The sequence below is a fragment of the Saimiri boliviensis genome, chromosome 8 (assembly GCF_048565385.1).
Source record: "Saimiri boliviensis isolate mSaiBol1 chromosome 8, mSaiBol1.pri, whole genome shotgun sequence".
In the NCBI taxonomy this organism is placed as follows: domain Eukaryota; kingdom Metazoa; phylum Chordata; class Mammalia; order Primates; family Cebidae; genus Saimiri; species Saimiri boliviensis.
In genome coordinates, this window is record NC_133456.1 from 100,955,977 (window position 1) to 100,982,964 (window position 26,988).

A 26,988-nucleotide genomic window follows, 5' to 3' on the forward strand; every position below is an offset into this window, starting at 1 on the left:
TAAGTATTGTCAACATGCTTGCCAGGTGTGGCACAGCCTCAGAGCTTGAGAGCCAGTGGACCTGCCTGTTCTGAAGAATTGACTGGCTGTGTCACCCAGGTGTGGCAGTGGCCAGTTACCTGTTTATGTCACAGACTCTGGGGCTGTGTACTTCGTGGATGATCACTGCTTTTTATGCCTTTCTAATGTGTTGGGTAACTTCTATGTGACTTCAACCAGGTTAGTTTTAGAGGTTCACGGTGTTGCAGACTTAGGGACACTTATTAGAAGCTGCAGAACTTCCCCACTGAGAATGTGTGGGCTCTGAAGAGCATGTCAGGTAGATTTCCATTTTAATCCTGTGTCAATTTCCATTTTAATCATAGGATGTTGCCATACTGCAATTTCATACCTGAACCTAGTTGCTATGGAAAGGAGCCTTGCTCATCTGGTCTTAGCTGAGACCACTGCAGAGATTCTGGGCTTAAACAGGAAATCAAAGAATGGTTTGGAGAATGGAACAAAAGACATGGGTGTTCCTGGCTGGTTAGTAGTAGGTCGGTTGTAGTAGACCTACTGCAGTAGACCGGGTACTTCCGGCTGGTTAGTGCTGTAGTAGGTGGGGATTAAAAAAGGTAAGCATTCTTTGGAAGGCTGTTGTGTAGGCATGCTGCTAGCCTAGAATAGCAATTAGCTAGCATTTATATTGTGCTCACCATGTGTCAAGCTCAGTTCTAAGCACTTTATACATACTGATCATTTAATCTTTACAACGACCCTGCGAGTTAGGGAACACTACTAATGAATTGAGGGACACTACTATTACCCCCAACTGGCAGGTAATGAAATTGAGGCCTTGAGAGGATGAGGCTCAGGAGGGGGCTTAGATCACTCTGGAGGCTGCTGGCAGTTTGACTTGGCTAGTGTTTCCAAATGTCTACCTTGCTTCCCCAGGAGCACATGTTTCTCCACTCCTGTGAGTATCCCCCCACCCCAGACTATTTTCAACTGTAAGCTCTTGGCCCTGATGATTTAGTTTTCTCGCCAGTTCCCCTGTGAGGTTGGCATGATCTGGAGGCAGCAGAAGGGCCTCTGGACCCCTGGCCTTTTGGCTGGAATATTGCCATGGATTCTTCCTTCCTACAGTGTTTGAAGTAGGTTCATCATTCAGGTCTCCTGGAGATGGAGGGCCTGGGATTCATTCATGCTTCATTACATACTGACAGTGTGTTATTACAGACAGTAAATTTTAGGTAAGTAAATGGAATGTGCTCATACTTCTCTGGTGAAGAACTTAAAAAATATTCATCTGGTGAAGACTGTTTAATATTTGTGTTTCCTTAATCCTTAATGCTTATAGGTAAATCGGAAACTTTTCAAGAAATCAGAAAATGGGGGCATTGAACAGAATTCAGGACTTTCTTGGAGAGGAGAAGCCCACAGATACTCCCCAAACTTTCTGATGTTTTCAACCCTCTTATACCATGTTTCCTATTGGAATAGCCTGATGCAAGAATGAGGTTTCAGTGTCATGGTTTCCTGCTTCCCTTCCAGAGAACCATAAACGACTGGTTAAAGATCAAAGGCAGGCATAAGGAGAAGGGAAAAGGCCCCAACCACCCATAAACGGGATAATTGTTCTTTGGTTAAAGGAAAGTGAACCATTCTTCCTGTAACTGTTTCAGTCGGCAGCCTGATTCCATCAGGTTTTATGGACCACATCAGGGTTCAGGATTCTTTATAGGGCAGGGCCAGAGTTTAACCCCAGTGATAACAATGCCTTTGGGTGGCCCTGGCAGGCCTGAAGGGATTGGGAGGGAAGGAGGAAAGAGAGAGAAAGAATATGGGGAGAGAATAGCAATGACAACAAGGAGAGAGAACTGGATAAGGGAGGAAAAGAAATGATTAAAATAAAAGGACAGAAAAAGGTGCAACTGAAGTAGAGTTCTTGACTGCATTGGGCGGCTTGAAAATTATTTAGTGCTTATTGCTTAGTTCGGATTCAATCTAATTTAAAAAGTTTATAAGATTCTGGATGAGTCAGGAAGGGCTATTTTGCACCTGGACTTAATAGTGATGAGTGCCCAGAAACGTTGAGATTTGCTTCCCCCCGCCTCTGCAAAAAATGATTCTACTTATGAAAAAGAAACATTCTGCTCTATTGCTTCACATATCTGAATCTTACATGTATAAAATGTTTATAGATTTTTCTCTCTAAAATTTCTCATATGATTCCAGTACATTATTATTCGTTTTAAGTTGAATTCTGGGGGTCGCACCCCAGGATTTTTGCTTCATATTGAACCTGGTAGTCCACTTTATTGAGCAGATAAATAGGGGGAAATAGGAATCTATCCTTGTGAATGAATGAGTAGAGAGCTGATATTTAAAATTTAGCCTTAGGTTCATGTCATAGCTTGATATGCTACCACTAGAAAATGGAGCCTGGCAAAGTTCTGGGTTCTGCCTGCTTTGAGGGTTCTGGGCTCGAAGGTCCCTGCTGTCAGTCCATAGTCTGCTAAGGATACATGTTGCTGTGTAAACTGGCTGGTCAGTGTGGATTGGCCTCTGGGGATCCTGATGCATCTGCTCTAATTTCGGTGGTGCATGTCAGTCAGCTGTTCCCTGTAGTTGTGGCCAGAGGGCCGCCGTAATTTCTCTGGGTCAATGGTAGAAAATTGATTCTCTAATGTACACTGCTCCCAGAAAATGAAACATTTGCTTTTCATGTAATGCAATATTTTATCTGTACCTGGTTTGGTTCAGAAGTCAATGTATACACACGCTTAAATGAAAACAACTCTTCATCTTCCCCTGTCACTTTTTATTGTGAAAATTTTCGTACATGCAAAATAATTGAAAGAATAATACAAGGAACATCTGTATCTCCTCCACTGACATTCAACTGTTATGAACATTTTGCCATGTTGGCTTCATGTTTTGATCCATCTAATTACATGTCCAAATATTTTTATTATTGTTGGACCATTTTTCCATTTCATACATCAAGTTGGTTTCATACATTGTGACATTTCATCCCTAAAAACTACATCATGCATGCAGTAAGAATAAGGATATTTTCTTAAAGAATCACAGAGCCTTTATTATGCCTAAGAAAATTAACAAATATGTTATTATAACATCTTATATGTTGTTTATTTTTACATTTCCCCCATTGTCCTAAGGATGTTCTTTATAGTCGTTTTTTTAAAAAAACCAGGATCGAATCAAGGTTCATACTTTACATTTGGCTGTTATGAAAATGACAACTTTTCTTAGCTATTAGAGATTCAATATCAGTTATTTGAGTTCTGCTCTAATTTCTACTGATTTACAGAACCTCCCCCCACAGTTTTCAGGAAAAGGACTTAAGTAGCATTTCTTACGAAAAATTACATACATAATTAAATGAAGAACCTTTAAAATAAATACTAAGAATATGCTTAAAAATTGGAAAGCATGAACATAGACATTTAGAATTGTTTTAAGAAAGCATAAAGGTTTCCTATTTTAATCACTACCTCAGGGCATTCTTTAATGGAATGAAGTAGTGAGTACTTCTTCAGGTTCAATATGTTGCTTGTTTATATTCTCATGTGTTTAGAGAAGAAACAAGTATTCTGTTTGATTTCATGCAAAGGAGAACATGTATAAAATATAATTTACATGATATTTAAATTTTGATCTTTTGATAGAACGATCAAAGTATAGTACACACTAGATGTAAGATTGGGCATAATACCCGTTTCATTCCTAACGCAGCAGTGCACACTATTAAAATATTTAAAAACAAACTGGTCTATTTGAGTGTGTGCCATGTTTTCACAAGCCTTTATGTTTCATAAGCAGGCAATGGATTCTTTAGCATATTTAGGATTTTTTTCACCATGGAACTTGCAAAGAAATGAGGACTAGACAAAATTCTTATCACTAAGAGGTGCTGAGAAAATAACACTAGATGATTAGACAAAAAACATAGCTAATATTTCTATGTGAATTTATATGCCAAGCTAAACTATAAACATTTTGCTACCCAGCAAGCCACACAATGAGTATAAATCCTAAGACCATTTGTCACATAAATTATTTAATTTGATGTGTGTATAAGTCAAAATTGCATTTACTATGTCTTTGTAAAATATACATCAGTTCTTAAAATTTCCTGAGAGGTATTACCACTTAGAAGTAGCATTGCCAGTGATTGGCCAGCTAATGTGTTCTCACCAAATGTCAAGTTATATTAGGTCTGGGGTGCCACCAAGGAGCAATGCAATAGTTTAATACGACCTTGCCAATAATTTCCCCAAAAATTATTTGGGGTGAACATTACTCACAGACATATTTTTGTGCTGAGCATTTGTTCTGACCTACCTACATTTACTATATGCCTATCTTAGTCTCAAGTGTATCTTTAATTATGGGGCTAAAATAACACAAGTATCCATATGAAGTATCTTTAGTGATCCTTCCAAATAAGATTCCCTCTCCTCAAAGAGTTTCACTCAACATGGTTTTGGAAGACTTTAAAAAATAAAACAGCAGGCGCTGACTGTTGTGTTTACTTTCGCTCTGGCTGTGTTCGCATTCCCTCTCGTGAATATTTATTGTCTTTCTATTGCCTGGAAGAGGCTGGCCTGGGTGCACCTCCTGACGAGTCACCCAGAACGGTCAGCACAGTTCCGCCAGCCCGTGTTGAGTGTGATTACCGAGGCCAGCGCTCCGCTGCCTCTCACGTACCATTTCGCTGCTGGTCACTCCTCATTAGTGCCTTTCCTAAGGGTAATCAGAGGACCCAGAAGGAAATTAAATTGAAACCTGAGAGTATTTCCACCATCTATTTTTCTCATCTGTGGTTGGGCCTCTGAATTTTGTTCTAAACACTCCAAGGACTTGAGTTATCTCAAGGAGGCTGATGAAATTCCTGCTATGAAGTTAGCTTTGATTACAAAAGAACGTGTCATGGAGTACAACATGTTGTAATTGGAGGTGTGGAGTTAGATGGAGCTGGAGTTGAATCCTGGCTCCATCCTGGCCAACTGAGCCAGTCTCTGGATTGCCAAGCATCAGTTTCTCCGTTTATCAATGGGCATAGTAATACTGAACCCATAGGGCTGTGTGAGGAGGAATGAAACAACACCAGCAAAGCCTGTAGCCCAGTTTCTGACACATAGCAGACCTCCAGGAAACAGTAGTGCCCTTCTTTCCTCATTGGTACTTTTTTGAGGGGTGAAGAAAGAGTGGAGAAGGCAGAAGAGGAAGTACATCAATAAATAATAGGGACTGACTCACGCCTATTAAAAGGTTTATGCCAAAATCTTTCACACTGCAGGCTGCTATCCATTAGAGGGTTATAAACACAATTTAAAGAAGGAAGAAAAGAGAATGAGAGAAGAGAAAACATCGGAATTCATTTAAGTACTAAAAAGAGGATTGTTTTGGCAAACACATTTTTTTCAGTGATATGGATACGTGTGTATGCTGGAACATGACGTAGAAAATATTTTTTATTGGAAGTGGTGATTGAAAGTTATGAGACACATTAGTTTAGTTCCATATTCTTAATGCCTCGTAGATCAGAGAGCATTGAAAGTTACTTGTAAAGTACAACGTCATGCAGTAAGTTTGTGAATCCTGACAGCCACGCTGCTGTTTGTGCCAATCATACCCCACCCCACAGCTTTCCCTGGGGTTCAGTCCAACACAGTCATACCACAGGTCTCAGCTCAGCAGTAAGAGACCACACCATCCTGTGCAGGAACTACAAGCTTACCTGTCTGTATCCTCCAAGGGATCTGTGTATCTGCATATCCCCTGAGCCTGGCACGTAGATGAGATTGGGCACATTTGGGGTGGTATGGCCATAGACGAGCCTAGCATTTAGAAGGTACTTGATAATATTAGGCACCTTAGTGACTATGAGGACTGCATTGGCCTCTGCACTTAGCCCCCAGTTTAGGATGAGGCCCAGGCTCGTTTCTTTTGGGAAGGCAGACAGAGTTACATAATCCAGAAGAACTGGATTACGATGAGGCTTTGAGGGGCCTTATCCATGTGGACTGGAAGCCAGGGTTCACTAAGCCTGAATACCAAGGGATAAAATATCCTGCTATTGGGACAGGCTCACATCTTCTGATCTGTAATGAACGTAATGGGAATTTACTTTCACTACTTAGAGGTTTGGTTTCAAAATATGAAGTTTCTAAAAACATTTCTTATGAATGCTCATTTATTTCCTTCTGGGCTAAATTAGAATTTGTACAATGGGAAAATAATTCCCACCTACCAGGGACTGTATAGAGATTAAATGGGGAAATGTTTGTAAACTTGAGACCATCGAATAACACCTAAGGGCCCAAATATCAGTCCATTCTTTTATTTATAATAATAAATGGAAAACTGTTGTCTCATATTTCTCCCTTAAAGATAAAAGTTCACCTTGTTAAAAGTGACCATTTCTATCAAAGGAGTCTGTGGCATGTAAGAGTTCTAGTTATCCATCCACTGCAGTGTGCCCTGCCTGACTTTTTAGTTACATACCTCATAGAAAAAATTAGACCTTTGCCCTTTCACATAGTATCTGACATGAGAGGATGACAGTTTTCTTTTTTGGTTATAATTGGATGATTGAAAACAAGGCAAGGAGATACTTAGAGCCAAATAAAAAGGTTCCAGTGTATATGTAAAATGATCTGGCTCTCAGTTACTGTATTGGACCATTGGCAATATCTAATGCATTTTGGTATCTTTTGAAGTCATTGTAGGGAATCATATTTACAAATCACACTCTGTATTCTGTCCCATTTGAAAATGTTTCTGAAGGGTGCCTTTGATGTGTAAGCTCTGCCTGTTTATGATGATGGATTTATTATGGAATGATGTCAGATTAGAAAAGACTTGGAGATGAAGCCCAGCAGATCTCTCCTAAATCGTGGTGAAATGCAAGGTTAATGCGAGATATAGATATGTGTGCTTAAAGCTATATTGATTATGTGTCAAGCGCCTGTGCAAGAATACATTTCAGTAGGTCTTCTTTAAATGTTTTCAGATGAGTGCTTTACAGAGTGGTTCCTAGGACGTCAGGGAGTAAGAGATACAGACATAGCCACGCATGACACCCTTGTCTTTGAAGGCTTTGAGCTCCTTCAAGTCTCTTGAGGAAGGAGAAATCAATTATTTTTCTGTTCTGTTTCAGTTTTTTTTTTTTTTGAGACAGAGTCTTGCTCTGTTGCCCAGGCTGGAGTGCAATGGTGTGATCTCGGCTCACTGCAACCTCTGCCTCTCGGGTTGAAGTGATTCTCCTGCTTCAACTTCCCGAGTAGCTGGGATTACATGCGCCTGCCACCACACCCAGCTAATTTTTGTATTTTTAGTAGAGATGGGGTTTCACCATGCTGGCCAGGCTGATTTGAACTCTGGACCTCAGGTGACCTGCCTGTCTCAGTCTCCCAAAGTGCTGCGATGACAGGTGTGAGCCACCATGACCAGCCTGTTTCAGTTCTTATAGTTAGTGTTACTAGGAAGACTTTGGCTTTTAGCTTTAGGAGACCTTGGCTTTAGCATGGGATCTAGAATAATATTTATAAGCCGAGTACCCAGAACATTTTAGCAACTAAGTAAAAGGATTATTATTGATTCTTCTATGCTCAGTTTGGCTATTTGAATTTAGCAAAGTCCTGCTCATGGGTCTAACAGTTCTTCAGGCCTTTCTAGTTGAAACTAGAGATGGACACAGAACTAACCATGAAAACAGGAAGTGATGAGAAGGACCAGGTTTAAGCAGCAATGATTGTTTCTTCCATCACTGGAAATCCCATATTAATTTTTATACTTAGCTGTGCATTTTTCTTAGCACAGTCTTTGAGGGAGTTGCTTTGCATTTGACTTCTGTTTACTTTTTCACACTCTCTGTTGACTCCTTCTTACTGAATTCTAGGAGGAGGCAGAAGAGAACTAGTTTGATGTGTGCATTCTTGAATAGCATCTGATTGATAACCGGACCGGTGGTCTGTTGTACTTCTCCATCAGCTCAGTGGGCTGAAAAGCCACTTGGATAAAAATCTTTGATTAGCACTCCAATGCTCATTATCCATCAAAGGCAGGTGCAAACCAAACACAGAGAACTTGGAGAAATAGGATGGCTGAGCTCAGCCGAGGGTCTATAGATATGGGATGTGGAGCAGGAGTTGGATGGTTACCTACCAATACTGAATTTGGTTTTTAAATATGACTCCTATATCCATGAATTGATCCAGAGTGTGAATTCCAGCAAATTCAGGCAATGCATGGAGTGGCAAGAACACTGCAGTGAACACACACATCAGTGCAGAAAGACGTGCCCTATAAGCAGATGTATTTTTGATGGCTTGTTTGGATAACCTGCACTGTCTTCTCCTGCTTACTCTCCCCACTATCTGCCCAGTCTCTTGGGCTTTATGCATTTCCTGCCACCACAGTTATTTTCTGAAAACATGGTTCTGATCATTCTATTCTCTTGCTCAAACACCTTTGATGGCTTCGTATTGCCTATAGGAAAAAAAAAATTGGGTTTCTGTTAGACATTCAGGGCTTTTCACAATCTACCTCCTCTATCCACTTCCATTTAACTTCCTTCTCTCCAGCCACACTGGTCTGCTAGCTTTGAAACCTTCACCAGATTTCTTAACCTAAGCCTCAGTATCCTCATCTGTAAAATGGGTATAATAGACTCTACCTCAGAAGATTAAGGATTCATTGGAATATTCAATCTAATAATGAGCTGAGCAGAGTTTCACGCACATGGTAAGGAATTAGTAAAAGTTAGATATGTTTATAATTTTCATTATTATTAACTAAACACAGTGATTTGACCCTTAACTCATACTGTTCTTATGCCTTCTGGCATTGGAGTGACTTTGATCTTTAAGGCACATCTGTAAGGCTATGCCTACCTTTGCAAAGATATTCTGAATCTCTCAATCAATTACTGAACTCTTTCTTTGTGCATCCATTGTCCTTTGTATGCCTCAATTACATCACTTATCAAAGAGCCTGCTTTGTATTATGGTTGCGTTTGTCTTCCCATCTGAGTTGGTTTCCTGCTGAAATTGGAACATAGATGTTCTCAGCCTGGAGTGGGAGGTGGGTTGGGGTAGGCGAGGTCAAGTCAGCCTGTAACAGCTTTGCTCCTTGAAGGGACTACTTTGCTTCTTAAAGAGCAAGTGTGTGAGGAATTGAGAATGGGTGTGACAATATTGCGATGCAATTCTGATGCCAATCACGTGGGCGTTAGCATCAATTCTGCAAGTGGAGGATACAGATCCCAACAAAATTGCTCTCACTTCAAGTCCAGGAGTCCCTAGATCAGGCGTCCCCAGACTTTTTACGCAGGGGGCCAGTTCACTGTCCCTCAGACAGTTGGAGGGCCGCCACATACTGTGCTTCTCTCACTGACCACCAATGAAAGAGGTGCCCCTTCCTGAAGTGCAGCGGGGGGCCAGATAAATGGCCTCATGCCCTAGATCACCTACACTTTGGACCAACTGGCTGCAAATTTATGAGTTCCCACAACCCCTCATATGATAATTAGCTGGAACCATTCACAGGGCTCAGGACAGTGCTATACTTAAGATGATTGTTTTAGCATAACAGTTACAAATCAAGATCAGCCAGATGAAGAGACACTTAGGGCAAAGTTTGAGAGGATCCTGGACATGGGGCTTCCCTGTCCTTGTTCTGTGAGATCAAGATATGTTATCATCCTGGCACATTGATGCAATCATCAACCAGGGATCTCTATCAAACTTGGTGTCCAGAGTGTTTATTGGGGTTTCATTATGTAGGCATGATTGATTGACTCATTGGTGATGTGATTATTCAATTTCCAGGCCCCTCTCTTCCCTGGAAAAGGTCAGCTGATCTTATCCGGCTCAAAACCCCAACCCTCTAATCACAGAGTTGGTTTTTCTGGTACAGCCACCCCTGCACTAAGCCATTTTGATCACATCCCCTTAGAAATGGTCCAAGGAGCTCATGAATAACAATGACATTCCAATTACCTGGAAAATTTTAAGTATTTTGAGTATGCCTCCTAGGAACCTGGGACAAAGGCCATTGAAATTCTTTATTAAACACGTGCTTCACATTGTCCCCATCAAAGCTACCTTTGATGGGCTACCTTGTCACATCCTGAACCTTCCTATCCCATCAGGACATGAATGATAGCCTAAAATCCATCATCTCCAGTCGGTCAATAGAAGCTGGGGAAGATTAGAAGTAGTTTGCTGCCTGTGAACAGGAGGTGTGTGGGGGCACCTAATCATGGGCGGACTCTTAATATAACTCTCTAGATTTTGTTTTTATAGATATGCAAGTCTGTCCTATTAGCAAATCACATTCTTGAGGTCAGGAATCGTCCTAATTGCCGTTGCCTGCACAGCACACCTGCTGTGTGCTCAGAAACTGGCCCCCTGTTGGAACAGCTTGCCCATCTAGCTTTACCGGGGGCATGGTGAGTTATTTTGGCTCTCCAAGTGATACAGCTTAGCCTGATTCAAGGCATCCCCAGCCAAGAAAGCTGACTCAATGAGAAGGAATAGAGGATGGGTGTGGTGGCTCACAACTAATCCCAGCACTGTGGGAGGCTGAAGCAGAAAGATTACTTGAGGTCAGGAGTTCAAGGCCAGCCTGGACAACATAGCAAGACTCTGTCTCTAACAAAAACAAAAATAAAAGGGAAGCAATAGACCTATCTTTCCATAAGGATCCATATGACAATCCCAGCTGTTGCTAGCCATGCTTGGACTGATAATGCCCTTGAACAGGATCGAGCACCTCCTCTGTTTAGGTGAAATACTGAAATTTATCACTTCGTTACTGGTCACTGACATGCAATAGAACAAAGGATGACAAGAATCATGTTGTCTACAAAGGTAGTCTATGAAAATCACTTTGTTACAACTCTGTTTTTCAAAGTCTTAGGAGTGAACTGTGTGTTTTACACATCAGGCCATACGCACATTTACTTGCAAATCATGTTTTCTTTTTTTTTTTTTTTCCTGGAAATAAGTTTGATGGTTTCATTTCCTGAAATGAAATTTAGTCAGGGATTAATGGTCAATTCCTGATGAATGAAACGTCTTAACAGGCTCTTGTGGAAGAATCTTCTTTTCTCATGTGATTTTTCTTCAATGTTCTGCCTTTTCTCCCACATTTCCAGAACTTTAAAAATAACTCTGTAGGATCTGTGCTTCTCCCCCAACCCAACCCTTCCCACCCCATCTCTCCTTTTCTCTCTCGTTCTCTCTTTATGAAGTCTTTTCTGTTGCCAGTGACGTAGTTCTTTGATTCTCTTAACATTAAGGGGAATTCTATTTAAAAATTTCTAGATGCTTACGGCACATAATAATTAAGGGTTATTCCTATCAGAAATAGAAACACCATATTAGAACAGTTCTTCCTCAGAGGCTACTAAAGAAGGAAAATCCTGTTTAGAGGGTTTGCCTCTGTGGTCTTTTTTTAAAACAGTAGTTATGTAATGTCAGGTTTAATTGGCTGGGAGTCAGGAAGCTGGTTTATTTGTGTGCCTCTTGTGTCATATATACCTGCAGGGCTGAGTGGTCCGTAAAAAGCACTTAAGATTTGCACACAGGGGCTGCTGCCCGGGAAGTGTCCTGCAGAATGACAGTTTGGCAGATGTTGAAAGAAAAGCATATTGTTGTTGGGTTTTTATTCTTTGTATAGTGATGAGTATATAACAGGGACTGAATAAACACGTGTTGATTGACTGGAAAAAGACCTTTACTCTGAATGGGAGACAGCAGTCCCTGATCTGATTGCAAGCTCCCCAAGTCTGGCTTCTTTCTCTGGGTCTGTAGTGGTGGGTGAGGAACAATCGCTACCCAGGATTTAAAAATTAATTCCCTAGCAGGAGAAAACAGGTGGTAACATAAAAGAAGTCCCCGAATGAAGGAAGGATCAAGTAATTCTCAGAAGAGACCAGCAGGGAATGTTTAAGACCTTACCTGTCTGTAGCAATGCATAGACACATTAGAAGATACGTAAGGTCCAGGGGTTTTGCCAATATGGGATGGGGACGGGCTGATTATTAAATTGTGACAGTGGGGAGGCTTGCTGTGCTAAAAGAGAAACATGTCTAGGAGGTGAACCCTTGAATAGAAAGAAAGAATCTTGAAGGTGAAAAGATAACGGAGAACATTTGAGAATGAGATGAAGAGGAAACAGGTAGCCCTGCTGCAGGGGAGACCCTGTGCCTCTTGTCCAGATTTGAAATATCACGGAGGCTTTTTCAATGAACTAGCTGTTGAAGGTTTAAGAGAATACTGGTTGGGGCCAAGCGTGGTGGCTCATGCCTGTAATCCCAGCACTTTGGGAGGCCAAGGTGGGCGGATCATGAGGTCAGGAGTTCGAGACCAGCCTGGCCAATATGGTGAAACCCTGTGTCTACTAAAAATAGAAAAAATTAGCCAGGCATGGTGGTGGACACCTGTAATCCCAGCTACTTGGGAGGATGAGGCAGGAGAATTGCTTGAAATTGGGAGGTGGAGGTTTCAGTGAGCCAAAATCACGCCGCTGCACTCTTGAGCCTGGGCAACAAAAGCAAAACTCCAACTCAAAAAGAAAAAAAAAAAGAGAGAATGTCAGTTGGTTTCTTGCTTTGCTTTTGTGGACAGCGTCACTGCTTTCAAGCTGCTTTGCACTTAAGTTGGAAAACAAGTAAAAATTGGTTGATAGGGTAGCAGTTGTGAGAACTTTGGAACAAGTGTTCTCTGTTATGTTGAAGTTCGCAAGAGCAACAGAAGGAATCCCACTACATCCAGAGTTTAAGAAGGCTTTCAAATGGTGTAGGGGAAGAAGGAAGGGCTGTGCCTGTTCAAGGAATCTTAGGTTCTCAGAAACTCTGCGATAAGCAATCTGGGACATATCCCTGTGACTGGTCCAGTCATTAGCTCATAGTTAGCCTTTAATAAAGATTTATTGAATAAACAAAAGAAGAAATAAGAAAAGAAGGTGGCTCAAGTGAGATACAAGACTTTGAAAAATAAAATTCTGATTGAAAAAGTGTTAATTGTTTCAGAGAGAGAAAGAGGGAATACATCTTTTAAAAAGGGTGGAGGGAAAGCATCATAGGACATCCCTTGGGAGCTTTCTAAGCTCAGATGAGCCTAACACACAGTTTAAAAGATGGATGGCTGAGTGTTCAGAGATGGCAGACACAGTAAGAACGGGACCAGGGAAGCCCAAGCCATGGTTGTGAACAATTCTGAAGACAGGGCGGGTTTCAAAAGCGCTTATATTGTAAGAAAACAGTGGAACCCTGGCTTGGGGAGGATAATTGTGATAATAAATGGTGACAGGAAAAATTCCTATTTAGCCTTTACACAATTTCCATTTAGCCTTTACCCTTTCAATGAAGAAGAACAAATTTACAACTAGAAAAGATCCAAAAACATCATTAAGAAATCAAAGTAAAAGTTAGGAGAGCTAATAGTCAGACAGCATCAAGTTGTTTTGAGTTGGGTTAAATAAATTTGAATCTCTTCATCCAGAGGGTGGCATCTTAGGAACCTGAGAACACCCTGTAGATGTGATCTTGGAACTGAGTCATTGGAATCATGTCCCTACGGTGACAGTGGATGTGGTAGGGGCATGAAAGGACCATTCCTTTTTGGGGCTGAGGTTTAGTCACTTGACCTTGACGTCCCTTGGTTTCCTCACCGATAAAATGGTGATGTTGTCTCAGTTAGCCCATCTGCAAAACGAGCATTCTGTGTCTCAGTTGCTGATAATAATAGTATTTTCCACTTCTTCTGGTTACCGCAAGGAATAAATAAGATAATCCACGTAAATAATTCACACAGGGTAGACACCGTATAAACGTTGGCTATCATCACTACTGCCTGTTCTCTTTGAGAAATTGTCAGCAAAAGAAAACTTTGGGGATGGGAATACATCTCCAGTTTTAGAAAGGGGAAGAGGCAGATTGTAGAAATTACAGCCTAATTGATGTGACATTAATTTCTGGCAAAATTCCCACATGGGTGAGTACAGGATGGTTTGTGAAGACTTTAAAATAAAAAGTGCTTATAGTTTCTGTCCTAGTTTGCTAGGCTTGCTGTGACAAAGCACCATAAATGGGGTGGCTTAAATAACAACAACAACAACAAAAGGTGGAGGGAAAGCATCATAGGACATCCCTTGGGAGCTTTCTAAGCTCAGATGAGCCTAACACACAGTTTAAAAGATGGATGGCTGAGTGTTCAGAGATGGCAGACACAGTAAGAACGGGACCAGGGAAGCCCAAGCCATGCTTGTGAACAATTCTGAAGACAGGGCGGCTTTCGAAAGCGCTTATGTTGTAAGAAAACAGTGGAACCCTGGCTTGGGGAGGATAATTGTGATAGATGGTGACAGGAAAAACTTAACGTCTCACGGTTCTGGAGGCTAAAAATCCCAAATCAAAGTGTCCGTAGGGTTGGTTTCTTCTGGGGGCTGTGAGGGAAGAATTTACTTCCAGCCTCTTTCCTTGGCTTCTCTTGAACAGACGACCAGACTCCTTATTCCAGTGTCTTCACATTAACTTGCCTTCCTGCGTGTCTGTGTCTGATTTCGTTTCATAAGGACAGCAGCCATCTTGCATTAGGGCCCACGCCTGTGACCTCATCTAACTTGATTACCTCAGCAAAGGCCCTGTCTCCAAATAAGGTCACATTCCCAGGTCTGTGGGGTTAGGACTCGAATGCACTTTTTGGCTTGCAATACGTACACGATTCACCCTCAACAGGTTCACTAAGAAAAAGTCAAGCAGAGCAAAATTAACTGTGTTTTCGATGCTAGAGAAGAAAGGAAATATACGCACAGTGAACTTAAGAATTTTTGAAAACAAATTCAAAGCTGTTATTTATTTATTTTTTGTGATGGAACTTCACTCTGATACCCAGGCTGGAGTGCAGTGGCACCATCTCGGCCCACTGTAGCCTCTGCTTCCCAGGCTCAAGTGATCCTCCCACCTCAGCCTCCTGAGTAGCTGGGACTTAACAGGCATGTGCCACCATACCCAGCTAATTTTTTGTATTTTTGGTAGAGATGGGTTTCACCATGTTGCCCAGGCTGGTCTAGAACTCCTGACCTCAAGTGATCCACCCACCTCAGCCTCCCAAACTGCTTGGACTACAGGTGTGAGCTGCCGCACCCAGCCTCAATGCTGTTAAATTTTTTTGTTTACCAGTGACACCTCAATAAAGCTTTAAAAAGATTCACGTTAAAAAACGTGAAGAAATAATAGAGACTTTTTCTGAATTACAAGTTGGCCACAGTGTCTGTTCCTTCCTTTGACATGCATATTTTCATGATTTCACCAGTATTTTCAAGGAGTAATAATCTTTTTCTCTTTCACCCAGGACCTTTACTTTGTGACATTATGTGCTTTGTAAGCTTGTAAAACAACTAGAAAATTGTTCTCTGATAGATTGTTCTTGCTTGTAGGAGAATGGTATTGAAATATTCATAACAAAATGAATTTCAGTTTCAAATGACAAGAAATATGGTTTCAAATTTTATAGAAAATGACATAGTTCTTGCTTTATTTTAAAAAGAAGGGGGAAAAACTCATGATTGTGACCTTGGCTCTAGTTCAATGCACAGATTTTAAGGTGGAGATTTATAATCTTAATATTCCTACAATTTAGGATTTATACTTCAATTTCACAATTTAATTATTAATTATCTCATGAAACTTTCTCAGATAGCTGCACTTCTTAAAACTTCTTCTACTATTTTATTAAGTCATGAAGGATTGTATCTGTATTTCAAGAGTCAGTGAATAGACTTTTGTGACTGCCATTTTTTGTAAATGGGCTCCTAAAAAAAAAACCTGAAGGCAGCGTAGTTATGTCCTGTGATAAGAACTGGGCTGGTCTTGCTTTGTTTTCAGTAGACAAGCTCCCTGATTAGTCTGTTCTCCCAGGTGAACTTTATTACCTGATAGAAATCTTATCCACCAATTGAATTAATGTGTGTTTTGAAAACAGCATTCTTCTTCCTTGCTTGCTCCTGACTTTGAAAACAAATCCCAACACACCGCTCTCTTTTCCTCCTCATAATCAGATCTTAGCTTTCAATGCCTCCTAAATACCATTGAGTTAATTTTTTGATAACTCTTTGTCCATTTATACAAAAGCACATTTGTACTTTTTTGCCCCGCAGTTACAACCACACTGGAAAGATGCCAGATGGAAAACTCTCTTGGTCTTTAAAGAAAGGGCAAAACTACTTCTCCCAAATTACATGAATAGAACTTCTCCTGTCCCCCAATAAATGGATCTGGGTAGTTTTCTTCTTTCCTTGGAGTTCCTACTGATTCTATTTTACCACTTCAGGGGCCAGAAATTCAGCACTTGCGGTATGATGGACGTTTTTAACTTTTTTGAAAACCGTTGTTTCAAAATATGGGGTCTGGACCCTGCTGGAGACTATGAGAGCTGTCCCCTATATGGCTTTTGAGGGGTGGAAATGATCAGTAGGCAGGGGCCGACTCCATCTCTTGGGGCCTCTGTCCTTGTCACGCAGTGGGGGTTAATCTCTGCAGAGGAATTGATTGTCAGGAAGAAAAGAGAAAAAGGGTAATGATAAAGAACCGGGGGCTGGGCTCAGTGGCTCACGCCTGTAATCCCAGCAAGTTGGGAGGCTGAGGCAGGCGGATCACCTGAGGTCAGGAGTTCAAGACCAGCCTGGCCAACATGGTGAAACCCCATTTCTACTAAAAATACAAAAAATTAGCCAGGCATAGTGGCCACACCTGTAATACCAGCTAGTTGGGAGGCTGAGGCAGGATAATCGCTTAAACCCTGGAGGCAGAGGTGGCAGTGAGCTGAGATCCTGCCATTGCACTCCAGCTTGGGCAACAAGTGCGAAATTCCATCCAAAAAAAAAAAAAAAAAAAAAAAAAAAAAGAACTGGGCACAGCTCAATAAATGGGAACACGTATGACTGAGTGTTAGTGCTTTTCCAACAGCCCTCCCTTGCCCAGTCACTTTTCTTTCCGGAACCAGGCAATGTTTTCCCTATTTCACTGGTCTAGTCTTTTCAAGTGTGTCAATTGTTTGAGCTGTAGCAGTGCAGTGATGCCCACTGATTATCTGGGTTTTGAATGTGAGTCTGAAAGTTGAAGTGTTGCCTTATTACAGGCACAGCGCTCAAGATTTCCAAAGTACTCGTGTATAAAGTCAGAAATGAGTCAGACAAAGAAAGAGAAACATTGCATGTTCTCACTTATTCGTGGGACCTAAAAATCCAAACAACTGGACTTACGGAGCTAGAGAGTAGAAGGATGGTTACCAGAGGTCAGGAAGGGAAGTAGGAGGGTGGTGAGGAGGTGGGGCTGTTAATGGGTACTCAAAAAGTAGAATGAATAAGACCTAGTATTTGATAGCACAACAAGGTGATGATAGTCAATAATAATTTAATTGTACATTTACAAGTAACTATAAAAATATAATTGGATTGGTTGTAGCTCAAAGGATAGATGCTTGAGGGGATGGAGACCCTGTTTTCCATGAGGTATTATTAAAAAATTTTTTTTTTCTTTTTTTGAGACGGAGTCTTGCTCTGTCATCAGGCTGGAATACAGTGGCACAATCTTGGCTCACTGCAACCTCTGCCTCCTGGGTTCAAGTGATTCTTCTGCCTCAGCCTCCCAAGTAGCTGGGACCACAGGAGTGTGCTACCACGCCTGGCTAATTTTTTTGTATTTTTAGTAGAGACGGGGTATCACCTTGTTGGCCAGGATGGTCTTGATCTCTTGACCTTGTGATCTGCCCGCCTCGGCCTCCCAAAGTGCAATTCTTTTTTTTTTTTTTTTTTTTTTTTAAGTCAAAGTCTCCCTCTGTCACTCAGGCTGGAGTGCAGTGGCACAGTCTTGGCTCACTGCAACCTCCGCCTCCTGGGTCCAAGCAATTCTGCCTCAGCCACCCAAGTAACTGGGATTACAGGTGTGTGCGACCATGCCTGACTGATTTTTGTATTTTTAGTAGAGAGGCTGTTTTGCCATGTTGGCCAGGCTGGTCTCGAACTCCTGACCTCAGGGGATCCACTGCCTCGGACTCCCAAAGTGTTGGGATTACAGGCATAAGCCACTGCACAAGGCTCATGATGTGATTATTATTCATTGCATGCCTGTATCAAAACATCTCATGTACCCCACAAACATATATACCTACTATGTACCTGCAAAGATTAAAATAAAAAAAGTTCAATGCCTGTAATCGCAACACTTTGGGAGGCCAAGGCAGGCAGATCATGAGGTCAGGAGTTCAAGATCAGCCTGGCCAACGTGGTCAAACCCCGTCTCTACTAAAAATAAAAAAAATAGCTGGGCATGGTGGTGCGTACCTGTAATCTCAGCTACTCGGGAGGCAGAGACAGTAGGATTGCTTGAACCAGGACCCAGAAGGCAGAGGTTGCAGTGAGCCGAGCCCACGCCACTCCAGCCAGGGCTGCAGAGCAAGAATCTGTCTCAGAAAAAAAAAAAAAATTCAAAAAGTACTCCTGTATATATTTTAAATTGGAATGCATTTTCAAATTATTTTAGATTTTAAAATTTGGATGTGGAATAAGACTTAATAAAAGCAGCCAATAAGGGGACTCCAGGCTATGAAGGTTTATTTTACAATGTTGATAACTGAGGAAACTGCACATCCAGCATCTCTAACATTTTGAATAATGTGGAGAGTTTGTGTTGCTGTTTTTGAGGGTTGTGCTACTTTCCCCATATTCTGTTTCATATTGTGAATTTCTAGACACAGGTACTATTGAGACCCATGAGCAGAAGACATGAAAATTCAATGTTATAGCTTGTGGCTCTTTTTTTTTTTTTTTTTTTTTTAAAGAGACAGAGTCTTAACTTGTCGCCCAGTGGTGTGATCTCGGCTCACTGCAACCTCTACCTCCCAGGTTCAAGCGATTCTCCTGCCTCAGCCTCCCGAGAAGCTGAGATTACAGGTGCACACCACCATGCCTGGCTAATTTTTGTATTTTTAGTAGAGATGGGTTTTCACCATGTTGGCCAGGCTGGTCTTGAATTCCTGACCTCAGGTGATCTGCCTGCTTTGGCCTCCCAAATTGCTGGGATTACAGGTGTGAGCCACTACACCCAGCCTGTGGCTTACTTTTGAATTTGATTTTAGTGTTCGCGTTAAAGAGAATTTATTCTCTGTATGGTATTAATAATACAAGGAGTTCTTCTCTGAACTGGAGAATTGTTCTCTTCATAATTAAGCCAAGTTTTTGGAAATAGTTTCCCAAAAACACTGACTCAGGTGGAATAGATTTCTGGAAAATACATTTTTCATGTCTGTGTTCATTATGAGCTTTTCTATTTTGCCCATTCTATTTTGTTCATGTGGTCTTATTTCATTTTGCATTATTTAACAAATATAACAAGGTCCTACATCTTCCTTTTAAGATGTAAAGACTTACATTTATTTCTATATATTTTTTTATTTTAAGAACTTATTTTATGGCTGGGCACGGTGGCTCATGCCTATAATCCCAGCACTTTGGGAGGCCGAGGTAGGTGGATTACCTGAGGTCAGGAGTTTGAGATCAGCCTAGCCGACATAGTGAAACCCTGTCTCCATTAAAAATACAAAAATTTGGGCTGGGTTCAGTGGTTCACACTGGTAATCCCAGCAATTAGGGACACCGAGGCAGGCAGATCAGAAGGTCAGGAGTTTGATACCAGCCTGACCAACATGGTGAAACCCCATCTCTACTAAAAATACAAAAATTAGATGGGTTTGGTGGTGTGAGCCCATAATCTCAGCTATTCAGGAGGCTGAGGCAGGAGAATTGCTTGAACCTGGGAGGTGGAGGTTGCAGTGAGCCAAGATAGTGCCACTGTACTCTAGCATGGGTGACAGAGCGATACTTCATCCCCCGCCCCCCCAAAAATTTAAAAAAGTAAAAAATAAATAAATAAAATAAAAATTAGCCAGGCATAGTGGCAGGTACTTGTAATCCCAGCCACTTGGGAGGCTGAGGCAAGAGAATCGCTTGAACCCAGGAGGCGGAGGTTGCAGTGAGCCAAGATCTCACCATTGTACTCCAGCCTGGATGACAGAGTGAAACTCTGTCTCAAAGAAAGAAAAAAAAAGAATCTAATTTATAATACATTAGCCTTTGCAGCCTGCTGTATAGGGTGGCCATTTAGAGCCAGACTTATTTCTTTTTGAGCTCTAGACTCACATGGGAAATCGCTTTATCTCTCTAACCTCAATTTCGTTATCTGTAAAATGGGGATAATATTGAATAATAGCATCTACTGCCAAGAGTTGTTGAGGGGTTTACATGAGATAATGTATATGAAGTGCTACTTATTTTCACGGTCTTTGCATAGTTGTGAGCTAGAAGGCCCATAGTGTCAGGTGGACAATTTTGGCCTAGCGGACTGGTGTTCTGGGATTCTCAGCCAGAGAAAATCCACCAAGTCTGAAAAGGGAGGTTGAGACCAAGGAGATCAAGACTTTGGTTCTAAGTACATAAGGTGGTGCTGGTTTTCTGTGGGGTTATTCTATTATTCATGTTGCAACAAACAAGGAAATTGATATACAGTTGCTTTTTTCAAGGTCGCTTTTCACTTTAGAAGAATAAATAAGGGAAATAGTGTGTTAACTGGATTTCTGGACTACAGCTTGACCCCATTCATTAGTCTTTCTTTTCTCTCCAAGCAGAAAGTTAAATTACTGTTCTGAGGTTCTTATATTCAGAGTGGAGTTTGTGCTTGAACCAAGTATAATGTTACTTGACGTGCAATTGGGCAGAATGGTTAGAAATTTGGATGAAATTTTATCCTCTTCCTGTTTCTTTTTGCCTTTTGTTGCTCTGGATTTTTTTTTCTTTTTGTCTTGGACAGGGTCTTGCTCTGTTTCCTAGGCTGGAGTGCAGTGGCACAATCATAGCTCACTGTAACCTCGAACGCCTGGGCTCACGTGATCCCCCCACCTCAGTGTCCTGGGGATTTATGTTGAGGTTTGTCAGTGTTGGATACTATTGTCCTTGTAGCCTGTGATGTGAGGAAAAGCTCAGGGGCATTGTGTACCATTGGGAAATGGAGGTAGGAAGATGCTCATTGGATGCCTTTGAATTCTGGGGGCTAATGGATTTTAAATATTATACTGGAGTCACTGTCCTTGGGGTCCAATCTATGAGATTAATTAATGATCATTGGAAGTCAAGGGGTGGCCAGACAGATGAGCCTGAAAGAGAATCCATCATGGACTGTGCTGTGTTGGGTGGAAGTAAGACCAGACTTGGCTCTGCCTGCATCCCTAGCAGGCCCTGGAAAGCTCGCCTTCTCTGTCCCATTTCTGCATAGTGAGAATGCACTCACTCCTTCATTTATTATTCAGTAATGACGAAATTCATTTGTTCATTGACTTAATGTTGACAGAGCCTCTCCTATGAGAGCACCAGGCTCTGTCCTAAGTGCTTGGAATACGTCAATGAACAAAGTAGAGGAAAAGTCCTGCCCTCATGGAGCTTCTTAGTGGAAAGAAGCAGACAGAAACCAAACGAAACAATAAGTGAAATATTAGAAACGGATACGTTCTATAGAGAAAAATCAAGCAGGGGCAGAGATAAGTTTCTCTAGGTTGGGCAGGGGGTTGGAGGGCAGTTTGCAATTTTGCCTAAGTTGGTCAGGGAAGCCTAGTTCTCACATTGGAACAAAACCTGGTACAGGCAAGGGAATAGCAAGGGCATGGCGTGAAACTGGGGCATGTGGAAAAGCCAGCCAGGCAGGAAGCCTGCCAAGAAGGGAGGAAGAGGCCTGGGGATGGTGGGGACCCTACAAGGCCTGTAAGCCGTGACAGGGACTAAGCCATTATAGGGACTGCAGAATCTGGGCAGCTCTGACTGAGGGGGCAGCTGCTGGGGTATTGAGCAGAGGAGTGATGTGATGTGTGACTTAGGTTTTTAGTTTTTTTTCACTTTAGCTGCTGTAAAATTAAAGCATTAATGGGCTAAGAAAGGGCTTTTGTGCGTGTGTGTGTGTGTGTGTGTGTGTGTGCACTAAAGGGCCAGTCACGTATTTACTGTGCATTTTGTCATTAAAATGAACCAAGAGTTATCATGAGGCCACGGTCCTTGAGGGAATTGGACCCCCTGGAAGTTTCTAGGACATGAGTGTCAGAGGAAAGTGGTGACGCAGTAGGTTTCTGTCATCATCAGTGACAAAGTCATGATCTTTGACTGGAGCAGGGTGAATTACATGGTGTGTGTTGCTATATGCGCAAAAACGTATCTTTTGTTTCATGAATGTAATTTTGGCCTAAAATGCTTTAGAGGGAACTTGGAAAAATCCTGCAGAAGAATTGAATCTTGTTTATTTCTCCAAAAATGACTTCAGCTCCTTTCTTTGCCCTCCCTAATTTCAACCTTCCCGTCTTTGCGCTTCAGTGATGAGCAGAGGTCAGGGAATTGCCCTAACAGACCATATATTTCTGAGGAGTGGTCATTAATTTTCCTTGGTTTGGCTGAGGAAACATTCCTGTCACCTCTTTTGAACACTGAGCACCACCTTGGTGTGAATGAGTTTTGACAACGGAACCTTGTTCTGCAGCCAGGGTTGAAGAAGTTGGCGAAATTCCACTTCCTATTAATTTTCTTGTACAATTTGGACACCTAGAAAAACGTCTGAAGAAAGTTTTCATTTTGTGAGCTAATAATAAATGCCATAATGTGGTGTGCCAGGCTGTTGGCTTTGGGTGTGACTTTTGTACAGAAGGTGTGCAAAGAATGATTACTGGAAAGGTTAATTAAGAACATGTAATGATTCTGTCTTTTAAACTCTTGAAATATTGAAATGGATTTACACAGATAATAATTCAGAAGTTTTCACATCTCATTTTTATATTTGCCAAACATCCCCACCAGTTTCTTTTCTTGGCGGTGCAAATGTTTGGAGATATATTGTATGTTCTTCAGCACGTGTGACTTCGTGTTTTTCTTCACATACTGTAGTTGCGCAAGTCCGGGGTTGGAGCCTCACTGAGTAGAGTCCCAGCCATCATTTCAGCTTTAATTGGTTGTAAAATATTAGCAGGAAGGCAAAGTTATTTTACACTGAAGTGACTTTTTTGGGAAGTAGCAAGTTAAATTTTATGGTAGCAGCTGTTCTGAGCAGAATTTGTCGGAAAGTTGATGAGAAGCGAAAGCTTCCAACAGTCCAATATAAATTCTTAGTTTAAAAAAGATGCAAACCACACATTAAAGAGGCTATGGAAGTAGAGAAAAATATTTTTGGTCCGTATTTAATTTATTTATTTTGTAAATAATTTAAAAGTGAGGCCTTCGTTATTTTATACTTCAGTCTTAGTCTTTCAGAAATAATCATTGCTCTGATTTTGCAGTGGGAGCCTTTATTTAGTTTAGAATTCAATAATGATATGCTAAAAAAGGAACATAACTTAGCAGAGAACCTCCCTAAAGGGAGAGTTCTGAGTGGAAAAAACACAAACTGTTTTTCCTCTACTTTTACCCCACAGCAGTCAACACAGAAGAATTCTGTGACCAGATGTGTGAGGGATTTTCCCACGCATACCAAGCAAGTGATCAGTTCTGCAGTGGACACCAGCTGGGTGTCCTCTGATTCAATTCTGACCCTGTCTACCTGGAGATAGCACCAGGTCCCACGGATTGAGGGCTCAGTCCCACAAGACTGCCTCCACCACCCCCTTCTGATGTCAATCACAAGTTCCACTTGGCTTTATTTGTGCTTGTGACCCACTGGCTATTAATCAGGGTTCTCATGACCCTCTCCTTGGGTTCTGTAAATCTGCTAGAGTGATTCACAGAACTCAAGACCCTTATTTAGTTTACTGGTTTATTAGAAAGACTATTACAGGCCGGGCGTGATGGCTTATGCCTATAATCCCAGCACTTTGGGAGGCCGAGACAGGTGGATCACTTGGGGTCTGGAGTTTGAGACAAACCTGGCCAATACAGTGAAAATATCTATTAAATAAATTAGTATCTACTAAATAAATAGAAATTATCTGTGTGTGGTGGTGTGTGCCTGTAGTCCCAGCTATATTCAGGAGGCTGAAGTGAGAGAATCGCTTGAACCCCGGAGGCAGAGATTGCAGTGAGCTGAGATCGTACCACTGTACTCCACCTGGGTGGCGGAGAGAAACTCTGTCTCAAAAACAGAATGAAACAAAAAAGACTATTACAAAGGATACTGATGAGGAGGTGCATAGTGTGAAGAAGGGGTGCAGAGCTTCCATGCCCTCCCCTGCTGCACCCGCTCCAGGAAGAGCTGTCCAGAAGTTCTCACTGCTATGTTCTCTTGGGCCTTTTTGGGAGACTTCGCTGGATAGGTATGACTGAAGTGTGGACATCCATGGAGAAATGTGATTAGACACAGGAGGTGATTAGTGCTAACAGATGGAGTGGGGAAACCCAGCGAGCCCTGTCCTTTCAGGTTCTTCTCGGCCCCTCTGTGCAGCATTCCTTCCTCCTGGGCATGAGGCAGGACCCCTTCTGAAATGGGGGTCTTAGGACCCACAATCCAACAGTGGAGTTCAGAGATGGAAAGGTAGGGGAAGGTGAGGGCATATTTTAAGTGTCTATGGCCTGTCTTGGGGAGAAAAAGGAGCAGGCAAAAGGAGGCCACGATGAAGCTCCCTTTGAGAGAGAGATTCTGTGTTCTGAGGCCTAAAGCACCCCAACATTCTAACACAGGACTGTCTTTCACCTTCATCACTCTGACACTGTTCCCAAGCTGCTTCAGGAACCACAGAGGAAAGGCCACATACTCTAACAGAAGAGACGCTTATTGTTTCAGTCACTTAGGAAATGGCAAGGGTCCTGGGAGTGGTGAGCCCTGAACCATGGATGAAAACCAATGTACATATTTCATAATATCACGAGAGTATACTGGATAAGTCATTTGAGAAGGAGCTGGGACATTTGCATGTGTTATTCCCTTTCTAGAACTTTCTCCCACCACACACCTTTGTCTTCTTGATGCCTATTTGTCCTTGAGGCCTCAGCTCTCAACAGGGATGCCTTTTCTGGTCTGGCCACTTCTCTCTACTGTAAACTCTTCTAGCCTTGTGTAGATCTTCTTAGTACTCGTTTTATATTTATTTGGGTCACTCTTTATTCTCTGAACTCCATGCCATAAAGGAGAGTGCCATTATTTATTTATTTTTTTTGACATGATTGTATTATCACCACCTAAAAGCAATGCCTGGCATGGTAATGCATATCTGTGATTGATGAATATTTGTTTCATGGAGGAATCCGCGAGTGAATTGAATTTGGTTGGCTACAGGAAGGCCAGTACAAAGATTCATGTCTGCAGCCTCAAGTCCAAATACGAAAGGGGCCAGGCAGCTAAGGTGAATGGGTGAAGCAGACTGTGAGGAACTTGAGTTGCTCTGGGCAACCAGATAGAATGTTCTGGACAGGTGCCTGCCTGGTGGATGTTCTCTTGTTCCTTCTGTGGAGGCGGATTCTTCTTACTCAGGGGTGTAAGCTCGGACTGTGGTAAATTTCAAGGACTCCCGGGGAAGATAGGACTTAGTAGAGAAGACTGAGGAAACTTACACTACTCTTCATTTAAGTCTTTCTAGAACCCACAGCAATGGTGACTGAAAGAGGAAATCATGAGGTAAAGTTAGCTTGCAGTGGGTTGAGGACTGAGTGGGAAGTGAGAAGGGAAAGCCAGTGAAGAGAGACTCCTCTTTTGAGAAGTTTTTTTCTTTTTTTTTTTTTTAATTTAAAAAGAAGGCAAGAGACCAGAGGAGAAACAGGGTCAGAAGAGAATTCCAGAAAGATACAAGGGAGGGGAGGGAGGTTCTCTGCCAATGAGGACCCCTTCTTCTGAGAAACTGGGCGAAGGTCCCTAGTTTCTGGGGTGAAAATGGTGAACAGTCAGTGAGAGGTTGTCGGGAAGCAGGAGGAGGTCCCCGGCTCAGTGAGGGGAGCGTGTGTGGGGGGCTGGGCTTTTGCTCTGGGAAGATGTGCGTGGATGTAGTGCTGAACACATCTCCACTTCCACTTTTTATCACAGACTTTATTAACAGCTGCTGCAGAAATGTTATTGGAAAGATAGAGGCACAGCTTCCCTTGCTTTTTCCTTCTGGCTTGAAGAGTCACTGGAAGCCTCGGGCACTTCTGAAATCTTGAGTGGAAAGAGCTGTTTGGCAGAGAGGACCTTGTGGGCCTGTGGAAATCAAGAAGCCATTGATTTTCTGTGCAGAATCCTGCACAGACTAGAGCCCTAAGGCCTGTCTCCCAGAGCTTCACTAGCTGTTCATTCAGATAATTGTGTCTGAATTGATTCTGAAAATAATAGACCAGCCATAAAGCAGCATAAAATATTATGAAACTACTCCAGAAGTTTAGTAATATCTTTCGGGCCTGCTTGTAACCCAAGTTTGTGAGTACTTCTGTAGTTAAAAAAAATATTTTTACTCTACCAGGCCATTGCAGTTCTTTTCCATCAGTGAATTTCACTCTATGGTCTTTTCAGAGCATCTCATAATCAGTCAACAAATCTATTTCAAATGTGTTTGTTACTAAGCAACGGTTGCTAAGAGCTTCTGTAATTAAGATGAAAGTTCCAAGGTAACAATGCCCAAACACAGCACAGTTTCACCATTTTCTGGTAATGCACGAGTAGGATGTCTAAAAGTGAAAGAAGAATCTACAAGAGCATGGCACCTGAAATTTCTGAAGATATTGGCTGTCCTGCAGCTTATATGAGAGAGAATTTTTTTTTTTTTTTTTTTGAGACAGAGTCTTGCTCTATCGTCCAGGCTGGAATGCAATGGCATGATCTCGGCTCACTGCAACCTCCACCTCCTGGGTTCAAGCAATTATCTGCCTCAGCCTCCTGAGTAGCTGGCATTACAGGCACACACCACCACGCCCGGCTAATTTTTTTGTATTTTTAGTAGAGACGGGATTTCACCATCTTGGCCAGGCTGGTGTTAAACTCCTGACCTT

General features: G+C 41.9%; 2 protein-coding genes across 3 annotated transcripts in view; both read left to right on the forward strand.

Moving 5' to 3' along the window:
- The window catches only part of NEBL (nebulette), a 380,100-nt gene that overhangs the window by 1,772 nt on the left and 351,340 nt on the right, over positions 1-26,988 (forward strand). The window lies entirely within an intron of this gene.
- Positions 6-26,988, forward strand: part of LOC101049387 (uncharacterized) — a 60,639-nt gene continuing 33,656 nt past the window's right edge. The window contains 1 exon segment of the mRNA XM_003930711.3: positions 6-26,751. Coding sequence (XP_003930760.1) covers positions 26,664-26,751 — 88 coding nt within the window. The 5' untranslated portion in view covers positions 6-26,663.